The sequence below is a fragment of the Mytilus trossulus genome, chromosome 12 (genome assembly GCF_036588685.1).
Source record: "Mytilus trossulus isolate FHL-02 chromosome 12, PNRI_Mtr1.1.1.hap1, whole genome shotgun sequence".
Lineage (NCBI taxonomy): Eukaryota > Metazoa > Mollusca > Bivalvia > Mytilida > Mytilidae > Mytilus > Mytilus trossulus.
Window position 1 is genome coordinate 9,043,690 of NC_086384.1, and position 27,762 is coordinate 9,071,451.

The 27,762-nt window shown below is 32.0% G+C and overlaps 2 protein-coding genes across 2 annotated transcripts in view; one reads left to right on the top strand and one right to left on the bottom strand.

The window, feature by feature from the left end:
- Window positions 1-27,762, top strand: part of LOC134693259 (polyamine-transporting ATPase 13A3-like) — a 111,464-nt gene that overhangs the window by 62,642 nt on the left and 21,060 nt on the right. Inside the window, exons 8-19 of the mRNA XM_063554005.1 lie at window positions 979-1,056; window positions 3,974-4,043; window positions 4,561-4,695; window positions 5,068-5,146; window positions 7,901-8,023; window positions 8,770-8,931; window positions 9,526-9,683; window positions 10,232-10,420; window positions 10,988-11,049; window positions 13,383-13,527; window positions 13,864-13,965; window positions 18,285-18,438. Of these exons, the coding sequence (XP_063410075.1) occupies window positions 979-1,056; window positions 3,974-4,043; window positions 4,561-4,695; window positions 5,068-5,146; window positions 7,901-8,023; window positions 8,770-8,931; window positions 9,526-9,683; window positions 10,232-10,420; window positions 10,988-11,049; window positions 13,383-13,527; window positions 13,864-13,965; window positions 18,285-18,438 (1,457 nt within the window). The remainder of the gene's footprint in view (window positions 1-978; window positions 1,057-3,973; window positions 4,044-4,560; window positions 4,696-5,067; window positions 5,147-7,900; window positions 8,024-8,769; window positions 8,932-9,525; window positions 9,684-10,231; window positions 10,421-10,987; window positions 11,050-13,382; window positions 13,528-13,863; window positions 13,966-18,284; window positions 18,439-27,762) is intronic.
- LOC134693483 (tigger transposable element-derived protein 6-like) lies at window positions 1,486-3,095 on the bottom strand (the record flags this gene model as incomplete). The annotated part of the gene is made up of 1 exon (XM_063554318.1): window positions 1,486-3,095. A coding segment is annotated over one exon (1,413 nt), but the record flags the coding sequence as incomplete, so codon positions are not given.

The window sequence follows — 27,762 nt, forward strand, 5'->3', positions numbered from 1 at the left end:
TTAAATAGTTGCAGAGATTTTAAATAGATAATTATTTCCGTCTATCGATAACCGCCATATTTGACAAGCGTGTACAACATTGCGATCTATTTATAACCGTCGCTCACGCATCACTGGTTCTATCAATGAGTCACTCAATACACACCAGTTTTACTGGACAACTGGCTAATTCCCGGCGACACGGAAAATCTCCGCATGACTTGCATAATTTTCTGTGAACCAGCAAATTTACGATGAATCTCTAATAATTCTCCGTTTTGCGCAGATTGGCCAAATTCACAGAATCGTGTCCAAAAATCGCGGTGATTTTCCAAATAGGTCTACCAGTGACAAGTCAAGAGAGTTCCGAAAACTGTAAATATCACCTTTTTGCACTTGACCTAATCACTCATTCCATATCAAAATCAGTTAAAATACAACATCCAAAAATTTATTTGACCTCTCTTCTTTCATTTCCACCCAAAAAGATTTAAGGAATGAGTGAGGAAAGGAAAGAAAAAAATTAAGGAAAAATACACTCTAATCAAAAGGAACTATATTCGTGGACAACGAAAAGCGGGGTCATTAATTGTGGTCTTGGGCCATACTGTGTGATGAGTTTTCAGATTCATCACTTGACAACTTCCCGTTTACCAAACACTTACATATTTTTACACTATTAAAATTATCCACATGCGGCGGGGGTATCATCAGTGAGCAGTTGCTCGCAGTTTCCCTTGTTTATTTTGATTGTAATGAGGAAAATTAGAGAATGTAATGAAAGTATCATGTGTTCAAATTAAAATGCATGGCATGATATGACAATGAGAAATATGACAATTTGAAAATATCTACAACAATTTGACCAACTAATTTATTTGGAAAAAAGCACCAAAGATAACAGATACATTAGAATGATTTGCTTGGGGAGATTAACCTTAAAAAATCAGGTACAGTCTAAGTCAATTTTTTTTTAAAACAATTTCACTTTTTCTACAGAGATTTGTCGACCAATGTATCATGCATTTCTATAACAGAAGATTTCCAGGGATTTACATCAAAAGAACAAGAACAAAAGTAAGTGTACAAGGGAGCTTGTCTATACAAAATTTTGCATACATAACAGAAACCTGACATAATTGTATTTGCTTTAATGGAAGGGTCTGTTTTATTTAGGTTCTTGAGAAACTTTTTAAAACTGAACCCCTTTATAAACAACTAGAAACATTACTCAATGGTACCTTATAATATAAAAAGATGTGGTATTGTTGCCAATTTGACAACTCTCCACAAGAGACCAAAATGACACAGAAATTTACAACTATAGGTCACCGTAAGGCCTTCAATAATGAGCAAAGCCCCATACCACAAAAGCAGCTATAAATGGCCCTGAAATGCCAATGTAAAACAATTCAAACGAAAAAAAATAATGGCCTTTTAAAAGCTTCTATAAAGGAAAAATCAGTCATATTTTGATACAGTAAAACCTGTATAAACCAGCCAGCTATGGGACCAAGAAAATAGGCCGGTTTGGGCAGTGGGTCGGTTTATTCAGGTTTTCTGATTTACCGGAAGTGTAGGAATGTACGCCGGATTTTTATAATGCAATGTCCTAATCCAATTAAAAACTATATAAACATGTAATAACAAAAATGCTGAAAATAAATGTATTTAATAAAGTTTAAATCATGCTATGTGTACAATTATTTTAACATAAACAGCTCAAGTGTTCCCTGCTTTTTGACCATTTTGCTACGAACTATAGTGTCTTCTATCATAGTTTTCATTGGCATGAGAAATTTTAATATTCGGTCATCTTTCAAATTTGAAAAGTTAATCATATATCTAATGTTTTTCAACACGTCCTCGTACGAGAAATCGGCACCAGGAGCATCCATTTCAGGCTCGTCAACTTCACTCTCGCTATCACTCGTTTCATTGGCGTCATGCTCGCGTTCTTTAAATTGTTCAACCAAAGTTTTTTCCCAGTCTCCGTCAAATGTTTCCCCCGTAGGCATAGCTTCCTCAATAGCAAGCATTTCATCGAACGAAATATCATCATTGCCGGAAAATTGTCGTACCATCCCCATTAATTCCGAAAGTGGAATGTCATCATCCGGGTCTTCTTCATTGTCAGGGTCAACATTTTCATCGGGGTTCACAACGGGGAATCCAGCATTACGGAAACATGATGCGATTGTTGATTCTTTCGTATCACTCCAAGATTTATCAATCCAATGAACAGCATCGAGAACATTAATTTCTTTTGTCAGAGAAGTGTTGTCAGTGCAATTGTCGATCTTTGTTATGACATGTTTTAACATATGCTTCCTGTATCTGGCTTTGAATGCACGAATAATCCCAAGATCTAAAGGCTGAAGTTTAGACGTAGTGTTCGGTGGGAAAAATTTAATCGTCACGTTACTTAGAGTAACTGAATCAGAATGCGATGTTGCATTGTCAAGAAACAGTAATATTTTCCTCTTTTTAGTTTTCATTTTTTTATTAATCTGCTGTATCCATTCGGTAAAGATGTAAGTTGTCATCCACGCTTTTTTGCTAGATTGCCAAATGACAGGCAAATTGTTAACGTTTATGTTTTTAAAACATCTTGGTTTCTTTGCCTTGCCAATCACTAACGGCGGTAACTTTTCTCCTGTGCTACTGCATGCTAGCATCACTGTTATTCTTTCTTTAGCTAATTTTCCACCTTTGCATGCTTCCCCTTTTTGACCAAGTGTTTTGTCCGGTAATGCTTTAAAGAATAAACCCGTTTCATCTGCGTTAAACACATTTTCAGGTGTGTAATCCCCGACAATATTTTCCAGTTTAGATTTGAAATCGTCAACTACACTTTGATCGACATCGGCACTTTCACCGCAAACTTTAAAAAAGCCAATCGAAAATTTTGACCGCCAGCTTTCTAACCACCCATTTGATGCCTTAAAATCAGTTAAATCCAGGGTTTCTGCCAATTCTAATGCCTTTTCCTGAATAATTGGACCACTCAACGGAATGTTTTTGGCTCTAGCTTGCTTGAACCACTGAAATACTAAGTCATTTAGCTCTCCGTATTTACTTCCCGTATCATGTCGTTTTCTTGCAGATGTTGTGTTGTCGTTTTATATTCACCACTTCTCTTTAAAATGTCTGAAACAGTTGTCTTGCCAATCCCAAACTGTATTGCAAGATCTTTTTGCGTTGGCTTAGGTGTTTTTTCATATTCCGTTATAAGATCGTACTTTAGTTTCAATGTAAGTTCTTTGCGAGACCTTTTCGGCGACGGTGTATTAAGATTGTTATCAAAATCTTTTTTTCTCTTTTTAGGCGTAAATAAATTCTCCATTCTTGTTTGAACTAAATTATTTTAATGACCACTTAATATTGTTTATAAAAACAGTTCACTACAAGAAGTTCACGGTTTAACGCCTCAATAGTTTAATACCCATAAGGACCCTCTTGTGTAAACAATATTGTGTTGATAGACATCGATCAATACTTTATCATGATGTACAGTTAAATTAATTAAACAGACCGGTTTTGACAGGTATTTAATAATGCAATTAAGTGTAATGGGACTTCCTAATGAGATCGGAATTCGGAATACACAGGGACCGGTTTATAGAGGGTATTTTTACAAAGGTTATGAAGGGGAATTTTTGGGACTTTAATTTTTGACCGGAATAGACAGGAATCCGGTTTATTCAGGGTCCGGTTTACCCAGGTTTGACTGTACATGGAAACTTATTAAAACTGAACCCTGCAGAAACATAAACAACCAGAAACCTTCATGATGATGAAGAAATCTGTCTTATTTTAATTCCTGAAAAAGTTTTCTATACTAAAGTCTGCATACAGGAAACTATTTAAAATGAAACCCTCCATTCACCAGTAACTTAAAGAAACTGAACACTTCATATAGTTTATGATATTTTGTAGGAGATTGGTGTATGGTGACAATGTTATACATAACTGACTTTGTTATATTTTGTAGGAGATTGGTGTATGGTGACAATGTTATAGATGTAGATGTGAAATCCTATGGTAAACTTTTTATGGAAGAAGTAAGTAATAATACCTTTAAAGGCACTAGCTGTCAAAGCCATGTAAAAACATTTATCCAAATTATAAAAAGTATAAAAAAAAAACCAATATGCTTGGCATAGGCTTGATAATATGTAGCTTTGTTTCTAGTGTATTTTAGTGTAGATGCCCTCTAATTAACTGTTGAGTTGACCACCAAAGACCTCCAATTGCCATATAAACGATATAAACATAAATATAGATATAAATAGATATCAGACTCATGCATTTGGATTTTTCCATGTCTGTTTTAATTTCATATTATAGCTCTCTAGCTAAAGGGTTAAATTGAAGTTCACATGAATACGGATTCAATTGATAGTTTTCTCATCAGAAGTCATACCAGATTTTCTTATTGTTTATAACTAATTTGTTTTCCCTTATTTTCAAGCCTTATATATATTTCATGTATGTTGTATTTATGGATTTGTTGCCAGACATGTTTAATGTTATATTTTGGTTGTTGCCATTTTTAATGTCATGCTGTTTCTGTTACAGGTGATCAACCCCTTCTACATCTTCCAAATTTGCAGTATTATATTATGGAGTTGTGATTCGTATTATATATATGCTTCATGCATAGCCTTCATCTCACTAGTATCCATAGCTGTGTCATTGTATGAAACCAAAAGGGTAAGACAAATAGACATTTTAATTTTTCAACATATAATTTTAATTCAGAGAAACAATACAGGTTAAGGCAACTTCCCCAATTTTTTTTAGCTGAGGTCATATGATCCTTCAAATTTAACAAAAATGAATAAATAGTTGAATTGTTTAGATGTGGAAATAGAATCTCTTTTTATGTTATCCAAGTAGTCCCTTTATACTCTTATTAGCTGACACAATTCTGTATACATAATACAGTAATTTTTGGATAAAAAATTTAAAAAAACAGGTTCAAAGACTTTTTAAAATTTTAAAATCGAGTTATGAATCAATGTGTTGTAAGTTATGAATAATTCAGTGTTAACTGTTTTCACATAGTTTATTTCTCCATTTTAGCAAAGTATTACCTTACATAATATGGTAGCTTTCTCAACATCGACAATCAGTGTATGTAGAGGGGGAACAGGTAAGGAATGTTTCATTTAATTAGAGGGGAGGGTAGCATTCTCATCATTGACAATTAATGAATGTAGAGGCGGAAAAGGTTTAACGTGTTCAATTTAATTGAGGGGGAAGGTAGAATGGTACTTCCAACATACCACCACAACCAACATATAATTTATTCATGCATTAAATGGACATAAAACTGTGAATGACCAATGTCCAAAAATCAAACTTCCCTACTCGCGGTCCACAAGTTCATTTTAATGGAAAACCCAAGGTGAACTAATTTGGAAGCGAATGAAAAAAGCTTCATTAAGTTAATTTGTTCAGGCAAATCATGATATTTTATTTATTTAGATAAAAGTCAATTTGGGGTAAAGACATCTAGATGCAAAAAAAAACTCAAGAACATGATATATCTGTTTAATTACACGGAGTGTTAATGTACTAAAACGCATTGATGATCGTATCGGATAGAGTATTTTTTTGGCAAATACCACGGCAGACAGGATAAACTAGGCATATCCTTTTGGTAAATACCCCGGCGGCGTTAAAAATGAACGATATTCACTTGATAACAGTAAATTGGTGAAAATACACTGGCTATCAACCAATCAAAATTCCGGATTCTTACATAAGATGTAATTAAGGTGTAACACCACTAATTCAGGCCCGGCCAGAAAGTAGTACATATTTAACACAAAATCGTTCCTACGCATGAGTGTAACTTTCAAAATATGAAGAATATTTAGGTATTTCTGGTATCAAATGAAAGCTGAAGGACTGGTGATCATTGCAGAACACTTTTGGACTTTTAATTTTGAATATTAAAAAAACTGCACCAAATTTTAAAAAGAGGGTACATTTAGTCTGTTTGTCAGATCTGAAGTACCTGTTTTGGTACATCTGAAGTTCTGGGAACCAGTTCTTTCTTATATACCATGTAAGGTATGTTGATTTTTTCAGTAGAAGACACCATAAAGTGTTGCTTTGACATGTAATGATTGCCACTTTATTTGAACTTAAAATGAAAGAGGTGTGCCTGGTTGAAATGGAGGAATTTAACATAGAAAGTAATGGGACCATGAATTAGTGGTGTACTTCCTATTACAGAGAATCACCAGAAATCCAATTTTTAGAAGTTGTACCTATTCCAATGAAAATAAGTCAAATATGATGTTAGTAATCATGTCTAATCATCTTTTTGGGGTCAACCGTCCTGCTTATGGGAAATTTAAGCTCTTAAAATGGCATACTCAAGTATGTTAGCCTTTTATGGTCATACAACATGGATGCAGTTAAGACTTGACTCCAAGTTCTCATTTTTGCATTTTTTCTGATTGAAATCAATAAAACATGTATTTTATGACTTGTTTATGGAAAAAAATAGCTCTTGGTCAAAAATAATCTCATAATTTTTCAAGTTTTTTTGTTTTTCTTATGGTAGCCTTTTACAATCTAGGCAAATGGTATATACTCATATAAGAATTCTAAAATCTCACTGTACATGCAATTTTGGACCAGTTTAGCAAGTTATCTAGCTGAGGGATATATTAATTGCTCCTATTACTCTCTGTTTTACCACAGAATTATAATTCATACAAAATAAAGCCTTTTTCCAATTTCAAGAAAAAAGGGGGGATAATTTCTCATTTATGTCTTAGGTTTGGACTAAGATATTTTTATTTAATGAAGAACTTCTAATAAAGATATGACTATTAGTAAGCACATAGCTTTCCTAATAGAAATTAATAAATAAAACAATGATATTGAGAATAAAAAAAATATATTGGCCAATGGTAATATACATATGCAGTTTTCTTTGAATAACCCATATGTTACTACCAGTCCAATTTGAGCTTAAAATTAATAAAATAGTATTTGGACTAAAGCTTTATATGTTTTTTATTGCTTGAAATTGATCAGAGAATGAAATAAAGTTAAGCTCAAGTCAACATAGCAAGTTTTGTTCTGTTATAGGTGTAACACCACTAATTCAGGCCCGGCCAGAAAGTAGTACATATTTAACACAAAATAGTTCCTACGCATGAGTGTAACTTTCAAAATATGAAGAATATTTAGGTATTTCTGGTATCAAATGAAAGCTGAAGGACTGGTGATCATTGCAGAACACTTTTGGACTTTTAATTTTGAATATTAAAAAAACTGCACCAAATTTTAAAAAGAGGGTACATTTAGTCTGTTTGTCAGATCTGAAGTACCTGTTTTGGTACATCCGAAGTTCTGGGAACCAGTTCTTTCTTATATGCCATGTAAGGTATGTTGATTTTTTCAGTAGAAGACACCATAAAGTGTTGCTTTGACATGTAATGATTGCCACTTTATTTGAACTTAAAATGAAAGAGGTGTGCCTGGTTGAAATGGAGGAATTTAACATAGAAAGTAATGGGACCATGAATTAGTGGTGTACTTCCTTAACTGTAAATCAAACCAGTTAAAGTCCACATCTATTTTGTATCTTAACCCTTATTTCATGTATTTAAAACAGGGGCATAAGTATAAGCATATATAGACCATCAACTCCTGCAGGAGATCATCTTGGGTATCATGTTAAGAATGCTATAAAAAGGATACCTTGTTATTTAAAATGCAATTAACTTCTTTTAATGCTGTATATTCTTGTAGGAACAGGTCACCATTTCCAACCTTTAACAATTGTAGCTCCTGATAACCATTGGTCCAGATAATTATTTATAATTAAAGAAGAAGTTAAGCAGGCAATAATCAATCAATTAAATGAAATATATATTTCCAGCACATGAAGATGTTCCTGTTAGTCATTTAGTTCCTGGAGATCTTATATCTATACCACATAATGGTTGTGTCATGACTTGTGATGCAGTACTCACAGCAGGGACATGTATTGTCAATGAAAGCATGCTTACAGGTATGGTTATTGTGAAGTTAAATATAGAAAAGTTGGACAAAAAGTATGTTTATTTGATTAATAAGAGGTATTAGGTATATTTTTAATGAAAAATTAGAACAAAACCACAAAAAAAAGAAGATGCGATATGAGTGCCAATGAGACAACTTTACATCCAAGTCACAATTTGTAAAAGTAAACAATAATAGGTCAAAGTAGGTCCTTCAACAGGGAGCCTTGGCTCACACCAAACATCAAGCTATAAAGGGCCTGTCAAATGACTGTAAAACCATTCAAACAACTACTGTAAATTATTTTCAGACTAAAATACGATTATTTATGTGATATTGATAAAATTCCTGTTTTATTAATATAATAAAATTTCAAAATGCAAGTTTAAACTTTCAGAATAATAAAAACATCGCAATAATTTCTGAATTTACATTGATCATCATTCAAATGTATAAAAAAAACCAAGAAAAACTTATGAACAACATCATCAAATGACAACCATGCTCTTTAAATATTCCTGGAGATGATTTTTTTTTAAAGTTAACACACCAACATGGTTAATCAAAACATACAAGCTACAAACTGAAATAAATTATTATGGTGCTTCCCTGCACCTATATCATCCTGCTCGGTTGCTCCGTAATTCTCGTATCTTAACTTTTTAAAAGACGAGATAAGGCATTCTCAGCAAGGAAATCTTATCAAGCTTGTTTCTTTAATATAAATACATATATCTGTTTTCTGTATTATTTCAGGAGAAAGTGTTCCTGTCACTAAAACACAGTTGTCTCATCAAGAAGACTCAGAAGTATATTCTGCCGATTTACATAAACGTCACACATTGTTTTCTGGAACCAAAGTTTTACAGACTAGATATTATGGTCATGCTAAAGTCACAGCTGTGGTTGTTAGAACAGGTTATTTTTATAAACATTTACACAACACACTGTTTTTTGGGGGCTGGATTTTAAGGAATACACATTATGATCAGACATCATTACAGTTATTGTTGTTAGGATGGTTGATGTCATACCACTATATTTGCTATTGGAAGAAAGTCAGATTGTTTTGATAAATATTCAATATAAATACATCTAAATTTTTTTCTGCCCACCCTGAATGATCCAGTTTATGTTCATAAAACATGAAAATCATTCAAAGCACTTCAGTATTACTTCCCCTAGGTATAGATGTGCCATGCTAGATATGGAACAACTTTTTGGAAGCTTTGTTTTTCAATATTCTTCAACTCTATTTTTAATTTGTATTCCAACTGTTTTGATTCAAAGCACCAAACGTAGACCAAATAAACACTTTGCCTAATAAATAATAACCTGATATCTTTGATCGGTTTTTGAATGTAGTTGTTTATGTATGTCGAATAAATTCGAGTAGCTTCCCTTGAAAAGTATGAGTATGTTAGATGACTACTACCTAGTATTTTCTGATACTTTGCTAAAGTTATTATCATGATGATTAATATTGACATATGCTTTAATGCTATTTTATAGGTTTTAAAACTGCCAAAGGAGAGTTAGTAAGAGGAATATTGTACCCCAAACCTCTAGGATTTAAATTTTACCAGGATGCAATGAAGTTTGTGTTGTTTCTGAGTGCTATAGCTTTAATGGGAATGACATATAGTGTTGTAATACTTGTCAGAAAAGGAGTAAGTGTTTTTACAGTGAAAAGATAATTATTATGTGAAAATAAGGTGGTATGAGTGCCAATGAGATAACTCTCAATCCAAATCACTATATATATGTATAAAAAGTTAACAATTATAAGTCAAAGTACGGCCTATTACATGGAGCCTTGACTCACACAGCATATTTACTTTAATAAACACTAATTTTGTGCCAATCATTTCTTATGGTAGATAATTACGACCATGATTACAACCAAACTTCAAATATCATACAGTTTATCATGCCTCATGAAATCATACATTTGTCATAATTAACTTTGACTTCTGCTTGTCGTTTTCAATTACTGTCAGTTTTGTAGTAATTTTCGAAAGTTTTTTGTTGTTGCAAAATAAATCAACTGTTATTTCATATTTTGATAGCATTATTTGTATACAGCATTTTCTGATGTCAAAGTAAAGTTGTTGTTTAAATTCCATCCATGCCAAATTTTATAATTATTAATTTTTTGCAAATTTTAATTTATTAAAATGTATGTTATTTAGATTATAATTTTTATGATCTATTTAAGGTTGTGATACCAAAGATAATATTACGTGCCTTAGACATTATAACTGTGATAGTTCCTCCTGCTTTGCCTGCTGCCATGACGATTGGAACAGTTTATGCTCAAAATAGATTGAAAAAGACAGGAATATTTTGTATTAGTCCTCCAAGGATTAACTTCTGTGGCAGACTTGATCTGTTCTGTTTTGATAAGGTATGACTTTATTAAGTTTGACAGAGGTTATATGACCTTGGACTGTCTTATATTCTGTAGATTCATTTATTTTCTCTTTATACCAACATATGTGGATTGAAGAAAACATGTCTTTTTGAGGATGTTTGCGAAAGTCTGTACACAAGGCCTAAGAAAATGTGTTCTATTAAACATTTGAATGAGTGGTTTACATTTAACCACAAAATTTATGAAAATTATAAGTGGGTCTCATTGGGGTCTAAGCGTGATGCGGAATTGTCCATTTTTTGTAAGCGTGAAACGTGAAAGTCAAACTATTGTGTCGTGAAAACGGGAAATGAGGTCTAGCAGGATCTGGGAAATGACAAAAAAATGAGAATTGCTTACGTACATAGTGTAAGCGGGAAACGGGAATGTGACAAAACAGTAAGCGAAATCCGGGATCGGCACCCCCCAATGAGACCCCCTTATAAGTATGCACATTTATAATCTGTCTGACACTATCTTCCTGTTTTTGATTACTTTGAATTACCAATGCAGGTTTGGTTAGCACAGCAATGTGTAAATTCTTTTTCTTTCTATTTTCAGACAGGAACACTTACAGAAGATGGATTGGATATGTCTGGAGTTTTACCTGTTCATGATCAAAGGTAATGATAAGAAATAATAAGATGTTCAGTAACCTATAGCTATATATGAAAACACATATCAGATTTTTAGCACAGCATTAAGCAGTCCTTAAACAACAACAAATGGAAGTTTTGAACGACCTTGACTGGCTATACAGCCCTTGCACGGTCGGTTTTTCTTTAAACATGTTAAGACCTGACCACTTTATATTACTGTGGATTTTTTTTTTCTCATGGGTACCATTTTTTGTGGATTAGGAAAACTTATATATCAGTGGATAATTAATTTCATGGTTTTGCCATAGTGTGTATACAAGCCTATAAAAAATAGTCATTCATGGTTCTTCTGTACCCACAAAATCCACAAAAATTGGTATCAAATGAATAATAGTGAATCCACAGTAGTATAACATATAAAGTAGTTAAAGTCAGGAAATTTATATATCTGTCAAGAAAGTGTTAAATTAGAATTGTGCATACTGCAGATTCATTTATTTTTGTGGGTATCAATTTTTTGTGGATTTTTGTGGATATTTGATTTCGTGGTTTGCCAATCTCTGTATACAAAGCCTATTGAAAGTATGTTATTCGTTGAACATTTGAATTTCTGGTTCACCTCTAACCATGAAACCCACAAAAATTGGTATCCAATGAATAATAATGAATCCACAGTAATCATTTTATTTTGTTGACATCCAGGTATTTGGGATTTCATGGCATGGAATGAACTCCTGTTTGCTACATCTTTCAATTTATGAAAAATGTAACATAACATTCCTGGTTTGTACATGAATCAGTCCTTTTAATTTGTTGTTTGATTTTTTTGGAAACCTGCAGTTTATAGCATCATTGTCTCTGGTGGAGAACTGTGTTAGTCTCATTGGCAATCATACCACATCTACTTATTTTTATATAGTTTAATGTCTTCTAAATTTGTTTACAGGTTTGTAGGAGTGGTATACAACCCAGCTGAGCTAGAGAGAAACCATGTGATACAATGTATGGCTACCTGTCATTCTCTAACATTTTATATTATTTTCAGGTTTATAGGAGTGGTATACAACCCAGCTGAGCTAGAGAGAAACCATGTGACACAATGTATGGCTACCTGTCATTCTCTTACATTTTATATTATTTACAGCATACATGTGAACCTCCCGACGGGAGTACAAAACTCCCGTTTTCAGGGGTCTCCTCCCGTCCTCCCGTTTAGGAGAAAAAACTCCCGTGTATGAAATATTTCATGAATGAAAATTTTCAGACGCCATATTTGATCATTTCTTACTACTGTACGGGTGTAATTGACACCTGTGTTAAATTTTACCTGTACATCAAAGAAGATGTATAATTAATTGGCTTCACTTGACAGCTGGGGTGTCAAACATACTGGTAATCAACGATGTTTACCTCTGGCTAACTGCCGTTGTGTTATAAAAACGATGTGTATTGGGAATATTGAAATACATTTTTGTTACTTCCCTTTGTTTTATCCTGTTTTCAGTTATTTTGCTTTTAAAAATGTAAATTGTAAAAAGACTATAAATGATTAATATTTTAATCGAATAATCATAAAAGGATGTTGATTAAATGAATTTAAATGTTTTGGAACAAATAAAAAAATATAAATTTATAAATTATTTTAGCAATCTAGACCTCCTTTCAAGGATTAAATTAAAGTTTATATTTTAAATCTGTTTATCAATTTTGTGACTGATATGTACAATATGTACATTTAGACTAATAAAAGTTCTAGTTAGTTAAATTGGGATTTTAAAACCTTGGGTTTGAGAATTGAAGATGTTAGAATATATAAGATTTTATTGTGTAAGCTTGAAATAGCCAAACATTTTACAATCTTTAAAAGTCTTTTTAAGTTTTCTACAAATATGACTTTCATAATGCTTAAAAGCCATGCAGTACTACTGTTAGTGTTTGTTATTTTTTTAATTAATTTATTATGTTGCAAACAAACATGTAGAGCTTATTTCTTTCTTATTTGTCTATACATTTACCAATGATAAGGAGATGGAGACATGAATAAAAATTTATACAGATAAGATAGATAAATATAATGATTTATTTGCAAGCAGTGAACAATCATTTATCAAAAACAAAGCAAAACTAAACAGGAAACAGATTCTTCTTAATATTTTATTTTATTCAAATAGAAAGGCAATAAGGGTACTTTAAACATATTACAATTTGTAGAAAAAACACAATTTCTACTTCATACGGTTACATTTACGACAAAATTTATGTCGATAAAAAACCTCCTGATCTGAGTCCTAATCTCCTGACCAAAATTTCCAAATCTCCTGATCTGAGTTTCACAGTCCATCACATGTATGTTACAGGTTTATAGGAGTGGTATACAACCCAGCTGAGCTAGAGAGAAACCATGTGATACAATGTATGGCTACCTGTCATTCTCTAACATTGATAGATGGAGAATTGTCTGGTGATCCTTTAGACCTTATCATGTTTGAATCCACTAAATGGGTAAAGTATTTCATATTAAAGCTTTTATTGTAAGACATATATTCAGGTGAAAGAATCTTTTTTACTACAATGTATAAATAAATTTCTTAAATTCTAAATCAGTGTATCCCTTTCCTGACCTGTTGATTATTTTAGTCGAGCCTGCAATATTTGTTGCAAAAAAACCAGAGCAATCCTACATTCTGTTGGTGGTGGTGTCCACAAATATGATATGATTTCTCCAAGAATTATTTCACAAGTACAGAAGAATTAAGATAAAGAACAGATTAGTGAACTTTTGTCTGAATTTGTCACCAACCAATTCTCTTGTAATTTCATTTCATTGATGTTTTGTAGATTTTAGAAGAACCAGGCAGGGATACCAGTAAGTTTGATACCATCATGCCAACTGTTGTAAAACCATGTACAAAGGATACGTTCTTGACTAACGCTAAAGAGGTTTGTTATGGTTTGATGTAAATTTATTATGAATTTCTTTTTAAAGATTAAGATGGATTATTAACAAAATTGTTTTACTCTTAATGGCTTTAAGTAAAATTTATATTTCTTTGCATTGCTTAAATATATTTTATTTTTTATTTCAAGAAGCCATTTATTCTTCATTTACATAAGATCATCTATATGTTTGCATGATATATTTATATTTCAAACTTTTGTTTATAAAAAGTTACATTAATTTTTTAATGTTTTATAGCAAAAAGTAAGTAGTCAATTTGCAACTAAATTTTCTAAAATCTGCTGAGTTCTTTTATTTCTACAGAAGCATTTTGAATTAACTATGCTAATGTTTCCTTGCATCATTAGCTAGAATGCAGTTGTAATAAATGCATTTGCTATTAAGAACATAAACATCTTCACCTTCAACTTTTTCAGCAGTTTAGGAATTAGGGACTTAATAAAATATATCTAATATCTTTTTCACTTTGTTCCTGACTAATTCCATTAAAAGAACAGGTGAATTTTTTTAAAGTTCAATAGTTCACAGATTTCTGATAAGTTACACAAATTGTAGATTTCATTTTTGCATAGCATCAAGATGTCATTAATTTGCAGTGTGTTTTACTATATACAACCTTACAAAACAACATATATCTGTTCAATAGTAGTTCATGAAACCCCCTTTAAGCACCTCTAAAGTTAAACAATGGTTTTCAAAAGTAGGACTCTGCATTGGCAAATGTGATATGAAATGGCTATTACTTGATGAACAAAAAGTAAAAAAATAGCTTGGGATTTGCTTTTTTACCAATATTTACAAAACACATTGAACGATGAGCTTCAAGGTGTAATACCACCATTGATTTTTCCCTATTAGTCTTTGTTAAATTGGTACTTTTAAAAAAATTGTACAGTATTTACCTTTATTTCAACCAAAGAAATACTTTGCATGTGTAAAGTTTAATCCTTTCCAGTGATACAGTGAAAATTTCACACAACATTTCATTGCATATAAGAAAATAATCATCACCGGAAGTAAACAACCCAATTTTTACACTATTATTTACTGGTTACCTGCTTTGGTAGCTATGTAACCTCAACGTTCCAAAATATTTTATAAGACCATCAAATAAAAAAAGAAGGATGCTTTCAGACATCCAACATACATATTTACGACTCAGAAAAATTTAAGTGCATTGAAATGCAGGGTTAATTTTCTACAACTGTCAAATTTAAGGGAATATTTTTTTAGGCCTACTTTTGTATGCAACCGGATGTGACGTACCATGATTTGGTGGTATTACACCTCAAGCAAGACAACATTCAAAACAATTGCAAACACATCTCTAATGTGTGTATATATCAACATGCAAAATACAAATTTGTAGAACAGTTGAATATTTAAAAAAAAGTAATAAATTTTACAAATTAGATAATGCACTGCAAAACAAAATATAATTGCATGGCTGAAAGCTTTTTTACATTGTGCAAAATGTAATCTTATCATATCTAGAAGACAATTGCTACTTTGATATACAAGAATGCCATGATAACTATTAAAATTTCAATTGTGAAATGAATGAGTTTCCTTTTATTTTAGGAATGTGCAGCCTCAATTTTTTTTTTTTTTTATGTAAACATTTTGTATCATTGTTTAAGTTTGTACTCTGGCATTTAATAACCTAATTCAACTTCATTTTAGCTCTTACTTGTGTATAGTTGTTTCATTGGCAATCAATACCACACCTCCACACTTTTATATTCACATGGTATAAACAACCTTTATGTCAGGTATTGCATCATTGATTTAAATTGGATCAGTTTACCCTGAAATCATAAATATTTCAAAATTTCTTTAATTTGCAGAATTAAAGGTTCAATCAATATGTTTCTACACCATTTGGTCTGTCTCTGATTAATTGTTGTCTTATATCAAATATTATTTTATATTACGGATTACAAATGTGTCGAGGTTTGTGATTGGATAACAACACAGAGATGTCAGTATATATTCAGAAAACTGCCAGGGTATATACGACGTTTTTATCCCTAATTGGAACCTCAAAAACGTCATCATAACACCTAACTATGTGACGGAAGCTATCAGACTGTCAGAGGCTTACAGAGGGAAAATAATGACGTGCTTCAGTCAATAATACATTTGATACAAAATCACCCAATTTAATGTTAAAAGTGTTATAATAAATTATTACATACACGATAAAATTATGTTCACAGCAAATTAGAAAATCCTTCACGTATGCCGAACATATCAGGTTGGGTTTTGCAACTTATTTATGTGTTGTCAACAAATATCTGCACTTGTTTATAACATTAAGTCAGGGGTATATATGTGTAATTCAGGTCTCAGAAAGGGTATATACTGTGACATTCCCGGCTTAAGGGATATAAACTCTTTAGCCGGGAATGTCACAGTATTTACCCTGTCTGAGACCTGAATAACTCAATGAATTATTTCTATTCTAATATGACAAATTCATGGTCATTCTAGATATATGGTTCCAGATGAAATATTTAGGATAAAAAGCATCATTTATATTGAATTTGGAGTGAATAACGTAAAAATACCGGAAATGACGTCATAAATAAAACTGAAAAGAAACGAATTGTCAACCGGACACACAAAACTGGAATTCACTTGTATTACGCTTCACTGAAACTGATGAACAAAGGGTAGTAGTCAGCCGAGAATCAGCTTTTTATCATAAAAAGGGAGATATATATACAGTCTGACAGTGACTGTACATAAAAATGTAATATGATAATAAATAATCATACGGTCAATGCAATTTGACTGCGCAAATAGCACAGCTGCAGTGTATACAAAAATTATACATTCAAGTCAAAATTTCATATGATACCTGATTATAATAAATTTTTTGAGGTGGAACATTCGGTGGAATTAAACAATTATATCATGCTTACAAGGGGTATTTGCCCAAAATACCGGTTTGGAGGTAATCAAATTTCCCTCGCCTAACTGCTCTGGAAATTTTTACCTCTCAACCGGTATTTTTGGCAAATACCCCTTGTAAGCATGATATATTTGTATAAAATATTTCTAAAATTTGGCTAAAAAAACTGAAAGGTCCACCTTTTATGTTGAACAGTAATATTTCATGCACTACCAAATATAATTGATGTCAACACTTTTCCAAGCACTTGAGCTATCAGTTATCATGCTTCTTAACATGTTATTCTTTGAAGGTATTAAAATGCATTAAGGGTAATTTATAGGACAACTCAACTCTTGTCATTAAAAAATCTTTACTTTAAAGACTTTTTCTACTCTCCTCACAATAATTTATGATTCAAAAATGATATAGATTCGATTATAAGAATAAAGATAATTAAGTTTAATATCTTTGTAGTGACATATTTATATTGCAGCTTTTCTATAAAAGCATGCAAAACAAAACTTTGATCCACTTGCTTGAATGGTTGCAAACAATAGCTAGGCTGTGTTTTAGTCTGTTAACTATATACTGGGATTTGATTGGACAATAAAAATTGACATACAATGTGGAAATTACCCTTTGAATGAAGTTAGTTTATATAGTCCAATCAAATCCCAGTATATAGTTAACAGACTGAAACAGACTACCTATAGCTTACAAACACCAAAACAAACATAGCAAGCAAGTTGATCAAAGGTTTGCTTTGCATGCTTTTATAGAAAAGCTGTAATAAATTCTGTTATTAGTGTAACCCCAACAGTGGTCTTTTGGAAAGTGCAGAATATTAGAGATTCTATCCCTGTTCATGTTTAATCAAAGACTTTGAAATTGTTTTATTGCCGTTTCTTTTCTAAGCACACATCATTAAGGAGTAAGAACAAAGACCATGAAATTAAGTACTCTGAAAAAATCCTGTATCCTCAAAAATAAACTCAACACAGATACCAGGACTAAATTTTATATATACGCCAGACGCGCGTTTCGTCTACAAAAGACTCATCAGTGACGCTCGAATCAAAAAAAGTTTAAAAGGCCAAATAAAGTAGGAAGTTGAAGAGCATTGAGGACCAAAATTCCTAAAAGTTTTTCCAAATCCAGCTAAGGTAATCATTGCCTGAGGTAGAAATGCCTTAGTATTTCAAAAAATCTAAATTTTGTAAATAGTTAATTTATAAATATAACCATATCAATGATAATTCATGTCAGCACAAAAGTGCAAAAATAAATGAATCCACAGTATTGAAAGTGGAAAGTGTCAAAAGGGTATATAGGTATGACTGAAAAAAATGATAAATGCAATATTTTTGAAATCTGGATAAAATTATATTTGTATATTTTCAGTCTGATTATGAGATTGGTATCATCCGACAGTTTACATTTTCCTCGTCTCTACAAAGAATGAGTGTCATAACGAGGAAGATTGACGATGATCACATGGTTCTGTATTGTAAAGGTGCTCCAGAGAAAGTTACCTCCCTTTGTGATCCAGAAACAGGTATTGTTATATAGATTAGACCATTGGTTTTCCTGTTTGAATGGTTTTACAATAATAATTTTGGGGCCCTTTATAGCTTGCTGTTCGGTGTGAGCCAAGGGTCCATGTTGAAGGCCTTACCTTGACCTATAATGGTTTACTTTTAAAATTGTTATGTGGATAGAGAGTTGTCTCATCCGCAACCATACCACATCTTCCTTTATCTATTTTGTATTAAAATTGACACTGAACCTTGAACACCACTCTGTCTATATACATCAATTTTATCTTTTCTCAAGGATTCTTATAATCTTCAAAGAAATTTGACATCATGAATTGCTTTTTTTTGCCACTCAGATTGAGCTATTAGTTTTTTTTTGAAGAAAAAAAAATTAACAACTGACAATATCTAAAAAATAATTTATTTTTTTGCCCCACCTACGATAGTAGAGGGGCATTATGTTTACTGGTCTGTGGCTCCGTTCGTTCGTCTATGCGTCAATTCGACCGTTTGTCCAGCTGTGTGTCTCTTCAGGTTAAAGTTTTTGGTCAAGGTAGTTTTTGATGAAGCTGAAGTCCAATCAACTTGAAACTTAGTACACTTGTTGCTTATGATATGATCTTTATAATTTTAAAGCCAATTTAGACTTTTGACCCCAATTTCACGGTCCACTGAACATAAAAAAATGAAAGTCTGAGTTTCAGGTTAAAGTTTTTGATGAAGCTGAAGTCCAATCAACTTGAAACTTATTACACTTGTTGCTTATGATATGATCTTTATAATTTTAAAGCCAAATTAGACTTTTGACCCCAATTTCACAGTCCACTGAACATAGAAAATGAAAGTGGGAATTTCAGGTTAAAGTTTTTGGTCAAGGTAGTTTTTGATAAAATTGAAGTCCAATCAACTTGAAACTTAGTACATATATTCCCTATAGTATAATCTTTCTTATTTTAATGCCAAATTTGATTATAGGTCCTTGAATTTAGAAATTCACTCAAATAATAAATTTTATAAATCAATAATTTCAATCTAATCCTGATAACATTTTTTGGGATTATCATTTTGAATTATAATAGGTCCAAGGACACAGTTATCGTCCTTTGGTTTTCGTTGTCTACGAATATTAACCCTAGTGTAAACACTGTATAACTCGCATATTTTATTTGATACACTTTCCCAATTTATTTCTTGATATTAAATGCATGAAATAATAAGAAGGGGGATGTTATTACTTGTCAAAAAAATTTGGGTGCTGAATCTTTCTGTTAAGTAGTGAATTGGTCCAGTTCTAAAAGGTCAATTTTTATCACATCTGAAGCTGCCAAACTGACATTAACACCCTCTTAACACAGAATTGTCAATATTTTGAGTTAGAGCTGGTAGAAGTTTCTATAATTTTGATATTATTTGTCTCACTGGTAGTACACTACACTGAAAAAATCTTTTTGAGAAAGAGCATAACTGAAGAAGAAATAACTGTGTTCCCGGGCCTAAGAGATGGATTCCTGAAATCTAGATTCTGTACTTTGGAAACTTTCCTGAATGATTTGCTGGTTTCAGTTTGTCAAACTAAAAAAAAATAAAGGATTTACATCTTTGGTTTACAGAAATTCTGTTAAAATGTGCCATTTTGGCATTCTACGGCTATAATAAGCATATTAAAGCAGTTTACATTTTATGCCTAAGAGGCATGCTGACTTTCTAACTGACAGCTTTTTATAGGACCGCAAAATTTGAAATTTTTTTCGTCGTATATTGCTATCACGTTGGCGTCGTCGTCTGCGTCGTCGTCCGAATACTTTTAGTTTTCGCACTATAACTTTAGTAAAAGTAAATAGAAATCTATGAAATTTAAACACAATGTTTATGACCATAAAAGGAAGGTTGGTATTGATTTTGGGAGTTTTGGTCCCAACGTTTTAGGAATTAGGGGCCAAAAAGGGCCCAAATAAGCATTTTCTTGGTTTTCGCACAGTAACTTCAGTTTAAGTAAATAGAAATCTATAAAATTTGACACAAGGTTTATGACCACTATAGGCAGGTTGGGATTGATTTTGGGAGTTTTATTTCTAACTGTTTAGGAATAAGGGGCCAAAAAAGGGCCCAAATAAGCATTATTCTTGGTTTTTGCACAATAACTGTAGTATTAATGTATAGAAATCAATGAAATTTAAACACAAGGTTTATGAACACAAAAGGAAGGTTGGGATTGATTTTGGGAGTTGAGATCCCAACAGTTTAGGAATTAGGGGCTAAAAAGGGGCCCAAATAAGCATTTTTCTTGGTTTTCACACCATTACTTTAGTATAAGTTAATAGAAATCTATGAAATTTAAACATAAGGTTTATGACCATAAAAGGAAGGTTGGAATTGATTTTGGGAGTTTTGGTCCCAACAGTTTGGGAAGAAGGGGCCCAAAGGGTCCAAAACTAAACTTTTGTTTGATTTCATCAAAAATGGAATAATTTGGGTTCTTTGACATGTCAAATCTAACTGTGTATGTAGATTCTTAAATTTTGGTCCCGTTTTCAAATTGGTCTATCGGTACATTAAGGTCCAAAGGGTCCAAAATTAAACTTAGTTTGATTTTAACAAAAATTGATTCCTTGGGGTTCTCTAAAAATGTACTTAGATTTTTGATTATCGGCCCAGTTTTCAAGTTGGTCCAGATCAGGGTCCAAAATTAAACTTTGTTTGATTTCGACAAAAATTAAATCTTTGGGGTTCTTTGATATGCCAAATCTAACTGTGTATGTAGATTCTTAATTTTTGGTCCAGTTTTCAAATTGGTCTTCATTAAGGTCCAAAGGGTCCAAAATTAAACTTAGTTTGATTTTAACAAAAATTAAATTCTTGGGCTTCTTTGATATGCTGAATCTAAACATGTACTTAGATTTTTGATTATGGGCAAAGTTTTCAAGTTGGTCCAAATCAGGATTCAAAATCATTATATTAAGTATTGTGCAATAGCAATAAATTTTCAATTGCACAGTATTGTGCAATAGCAAGAAATTTTCAATTGCGCAGTTTCATTCAATAGCAAGAAATCTTCAATTGACAGTATTGCACAATAGGAAGAAATATCTAATTGCACAATCAATTTTCAATCGGTGTTATCTTTCTTTGTCCAGAATAGATATTTGTGCAATAGCAAAATATTTTCAATATTCTTTGAAAATTTGAGTTATCTTTCTTTGTCCAGAATAGTAGTTGAATCAACTTAAATCATTGTTTTATACACTATACAATGTATTTTTACTTTTACTACCAACTGATAAATTAAAACAATCTTTACCATTCAGTGATAACAAGCCCTTTTTTTTACATTTTAATATTTGATGATGTATTTAAATGAGCAGTTATTGTTGCAAACTCCATTAGAAATTTGAAGTGAGATCAGTTTTGGAATAAGGGAAAGGGGGTGTGAAATTTTTTTTTGGGGTGGGTCCATTTTTCTCATTTCAGATTTCATAAATAAAAAGAAAATTTCTTCAAACATTATTTTGAGAGGATTAATATTCAACAGCAAAGTGAATTGATCAAAGGCAAAAAAAAATTTAAGTTCATTAATTAGACCATATTCATTCTGTGTCAGAAACCTATACTGTGTCAACTATTTAAACACAATCCAAATTTAAAGCTGAATCAAGCTTGAGTGTTGTGTCCATACTTTCCCCAACCGTTCAGGGTTCAACCTCTGCGGTCGTATAAAGCTGCGCCCTGCAGAGCATCTGGTTTGTTCCTGATATTTGTGTTTCTATGCTTAAATCAAATTTAATTAACCATTTGTGAACTCTGAATATAGAGAAAAGTAGATTATCACAGAAAAAAAGTGCAGCATATTTTGTATTCATGGTCCTGGTTAAACGGCCTAATTAATGTATGTAAAATGTGAAGCACTTTGTACATCAAATCTGTAGTCATCACAAATATTTCACTAAATCTGTAAAACAGGCACTTTACTATATTCAGTACACCTTTCTCCTTTATAGGCTACCTTATTTTTTTCCTGTATGATAGTAAGTGGTTCAAATTTATGCCTAAAAAGAATAAAACTAAATGCAAGTTTTCCAGTGAAAAGTGAAAAAAACTGGCTGTCAGACCATATTGTCTTTCAAAAAATATAAATGCAAGAGTCCTTTTGCAATTAGACTTCTTGTAATACAGTATCATAACACCTTAGCATAGAAATGTGCAAAAAGTAACACATTTTCACTTCTGATAGCTTCTGTGTGCATTTTTATATGTCAATATGGACTACCGCCTAAATCGACTCTAAATAATTCTCAGTACTACATGGTCCAAGACCATGTTATACTCATGTGGTATACTTTTTGTAACTTTTCTATACATTTAAAGTACATTTAATATGTATGAAAAAATAATACAGGCTTAAAAAACTACAAAAAAATCAAATTGGCTGAGAAAAATGCATATTTGTATAAGGCTTCCCTGAATTGGAAAATCTCTATTTTCAGGCATAGGCTCATTTAAATTTGACTTTGGAATAATTACAATACATCTGATATATAAAATGAGTATGCAGATACTTTTAATACTTAATATCTAATATTCAAGAGCATTAAAAATCAAATTTTTGCCAAATTTCAAATTTTTGCCAAATTTCAAATTTTTAGGAATAATTTTGACAGTTGAAGATATTTAATTTATACGTCAAAAATAAACATCCAAATCTCAATACTAAAATGAACCCAGTTTTTGTCGAGCCTGCAACTTTTTTTGCAGAAAGCTCGACATAGGGATAGTGATCTGGCAGCGGCGGCGGCATTAGCTAACTCCTTAAAAGCTTTATATTTTAGAAGCTGGAAGACCTGGAGGCTTCATACTTTGTAAATAGATGCCTCATGTTACCAAGTTTCCGTCAGTCACATGTTCAATGTCCTTGACCTCATTTTCATGGTTCAGTGACCACTTGAAAATAAAGTTCAGATTTTTTGTAATGTTGTATTCTCTCTTATTATAAGTAATAGGATTACTATATTTGATATGTGCGTACCTTGCAAGGTCCTCATGCCCGTCAGACAGTTTTCACTTGACCTCGACCTCATTTCATGGATCAGTGAACAAGGTTAAGTTTTGGTGGTCAAGTCCATATCTCAGATACTATAAGCAATAGGGCTTGTATATTAGGTGTATGGAAGGACTGTAAGGTGTACATGTCCAACTGGCAGGTGTCATCTGACCTTGACCTCATTTTCATGGTTCAGTGGTTATAGTTAAGTTTTTGTGTTTTGGTCTGTTTTTCTCATACTTTATGCAATAGATCTACTATATTTGTTGTATGGAATGATTGTAATTATAACATGTCTAGCGGGCAGATGTCATCTGACCTTGACCTCATTTTCATGGTCGAGTGGTTATATTTAGGTTTTTGTGTTTTGGTCTGTTTTTCTCATACTTAATGCAATGGATCTACTATATTTGTTGTATGGAATGATTGTAAGGTGCACATGTCTAGCGGGCAGATTTCATCTGACCTTGACCTTATTTTCATGGTCGAGTTGTCAAAGTTAAGTTTTTGAGTTTTGGTCTTTTTATCTAATACTATATGCCATAGGTCAACTATATTTGGTGTATGGAAGTATTTTATGATCTATATGTCAGTCGCACACGTTTAACATGACCTCGACCTTAAATTCATGGTTCATTGCTCAGTGTTAGATTTTTTGTGTTTTGGTCTATTTTTATATAAGTAATAGGTCTACTATATTTGTTGTATGTAAGCATTGTTAGCTGTACATGTCTGCCTGGCATGGTTTATCTGACCTTGACCTCATTTTCATGGTTCATTGGTCTTTGTTTAGTTATCTTGGTTATGTGACAGTTTTTAATAAAGCTTTATACTTAGGACTATTAAAATCATATCAATGATTAGTAAAGACGGCGAGACATTTCAGCGTGTGCACTCTTGTGTTGTCTACGAATATAGTCCCTAGTGTAAACAGTGTACTGTGAAAGTACTTTAATTCGTGGGTATCAATTTTCGTGGTTTGAGCAATATTCACATGTTCGTGGGTTTTTAAATTCATGGATTTTAGTTTCCTAAAAAAAAAATGAAAAATTCAAGCCTTAAGAAACAAAGGTTACAAATAGTCTGGATTTAGGAAATTGCAATGTAAACATTGACCTGTGTAAATCGTAGTGATAACACTAATTAACCAATGATAAAGTGATCAACAGATTAAAGACCATCAAAGGTGTTAATTATGCCATAAACATAATACCTAAAAAAAAACAGTAACATAAACAAACGATGGATCTTTCCATGACTTGATTCAATGGACACTGGTTGTTTTATTTCGTGGGACACTTAAATTCGTTGATAAAGTCATCCACGAAATCCACGAAAATTGGTACCCCACGAATAAAAGTACTTTCACAGTATAACTTGCATGTTTTATTTGATACACTTTCCCAATTTATTTCTTGATATTAAATGCATGAAATAAAAAGTAGGGGGATGTTATTACATGTCCAAAAAAAATTTGGGTGCTGAATCTTTCTGTTAAGTAGTGAATTGGTCCAGTTCTAAAAGGTCAATTTTTATCACGTCTGAAGCTGTCAAACTGACTTTTACACCCCCTTAACACAGAATTGTCAATATTTTGAGTTAGAGCTGGTAGAAGTTTCTATAATTCTGATATTATTTGTCTCACTGGTAGTACACTACACTGTAAAAATCTTTTTGAGAAAGAGCTGGTGCGATTTTTTTAATTTGAATTTATTGTCTAAAAGAAATGCACTACGAAATAACTGTGTTCTCGGGCCATAACTGTCAAAATAAAATTGAGGAAGGAAACAGGGATTGTTTCAAAGAGAAAACAACCCTACAAAAGAGAAGAAAACAGTCCAAGCTTAAGGCCACAAATAGGTCTTCAATACATTGAGAAAATCCTGCCCTTGGAGGTTGGCTTCAGCTGGCCCCCAAACAAAAATGTGTACTTGTTCAGTGAAATCTTTTTTTTTACCTTGTCATTAACATTTATTAGTAGTTATAAGGTTATACCGGTATACTTGTTACAGGTTATAAGTTTCGACAAATGTGTTCTTCTAAAGTTTTTTTATTGCAATAAATGAATGTTAAGAACTGATTTTTTTTAATGCATGTCAGACTGGACGTTGAGCTTGCTGTGCTTTAGAATGGCTGTAGGCAATCTTACATGAACTTTCTTCTACTGCTAAATGACCAAAAGGGTTGAAAGCCTCTATGATGTTGTCTTTGATTTTATAAGTAAAGTCCTTGTTTTTCAGTTCTGACATTTTCGTTTGTAATTCATTTTCACTTTCTTGTAAGAACTTAATCATATGATGAACCATAATGAAGGCTTGTTTATTTGACCCATGGTCACTGATAAAACGAACTTCCTTTAAATGTAAGTCATTCTTTTCTTTACAACGGATAGCATCTAATTTCTGAGACCTCAGTTGGGCAGTCATGATGTCCATTTTATCATTTACATTTTCACTGCATTTTTTTTCTAATAGTTTTATTTTGTTGATAACTTGATTTCTAATGAAGAGATATTTATTTTTAATTTCCTCTCCTTTTTTTATCACTTCTGTAGCAACTTTTTCTCTGTCATCAGCAATCATTTGATGTGTTTTAGAAATATGTTCAAAGCGATCTATAAAATCTGAAAGTAAACACGATTCTTGAACTCCGTCTGAAGCAGATTCTAGTGACATTGTATTTGTACAAGCCTTGTGATGATCAGCAAGACAATCTCGACAGCACATTTCTTCGTGCTGAGTGCAGTAATATTCCAGCTCTTTACCATGTTTTTCACATTTCATGTTAAACATGGAATAGGAGTCTCTGAATTTTATATCAACAATATGATGATCCTTGAATCCTTTAAATGATTTGTGGCTAGAAACACAGTATGAACATAATGATTCCTCACAATCCATACACCAGCTAGAAGCTAACGCTCAGTGTAAAATATCGACAAATATAATGCCTACCCATGTTAAAATGAGCATAGAGCATGACATGAAGGAATTATTTCTAGATTTTAAGCTCTGATGGCATCAATTGTGGATTTGATGGTCGCAAATTAATTTTACTGGTGCACATTCTTGGAGACAGTAAACAGGTATTTGCGACCATCAAATCCCTAATTGATGCAGTCGGAGCTTAAAATACAATATTGTTATCTCCATTCTAATGAAACTGACAGAAAATAACGTTAAAACATGTATTTAAAATCTGACATATGCTGTCTGGGCTTGCGCGTACATACCAAAGCATTGTCAATTGATGCCATGTAAATAAGTGACGTGTATCCAATCAAAGTGAACGTTACAAAGGTTGTTGCATTAAAAATAATATTTGTTGTATTGTTTTATCATGACAAGTCACAGATCAAGTTTGAATTTTGTTCTGGTCTGATAAATTTGTGCAGAGTTATGGTCCTTGGATTTAGAAAATTCACTCAAATAATTTATTTTTGTCATGCCTAAAGATATTAACTTGAAAATTGGTGCATAGTTTGATCATGATGAGTTACAGATCAAATTTGAATTTTGTTCTAGTGTCGTAATATTTGAACCCCTTGAAAAGTGAACTTGAGGTCAAAATACCATATGGAAAATTGACTCCGTTGTCATTATACCCCATGGTAAGAACAGCTAGAATTTTTGATATTTGAGGTCTATAGTAGGGGGTTCAACATACCATGGACTTATTTTTCAATGTTTATCACCAAATTTTTTTTTCTAAATTTATGATTTAATCATAATTTTCTTTGGTTGCTATGGAAAATACTTCTGTTTCTATGAGGAAATAAATGATTACTTTTAAAAAAAAGTTTTCATTCAGGTTATTTACCCCTTATCTCATTGTTTTTTCTTAGAAACGAATTGATATTACAAAGTAAACTCAAAATTTAACAATATCCATTATATTTGGATATATTTGTTACCATGGCAACAATATTAAAAATAATTTTTGTAAATTTTGAATTATTGACTTCAAAAGTAATTAATATTTTATTAAAGTTGGCATATTTTCAGCATTTTATTGAAAAATCCTATGCGAATTAAGTATGTAAAAAAAAATGTCCCTGGAAGCATATTTTTATGGTTGTTGAAATATAGATAACAGAAAAATATCCATCATCTTCTGTTGGCATAATACCTCACTGTAAAAATGTTAAATCTGATTGGTGGGGGGACTTATAATCATTACTCACACTGATGCTGAATATTATTTAATTGAAAAATAAAAAAAATTATCATTGAAAATTTAATCTCACTTTCCATAAGCAGAACATTTTAAGGATTGAACGTTGAATTTCGAAAGTAAGTTTAAAATATAG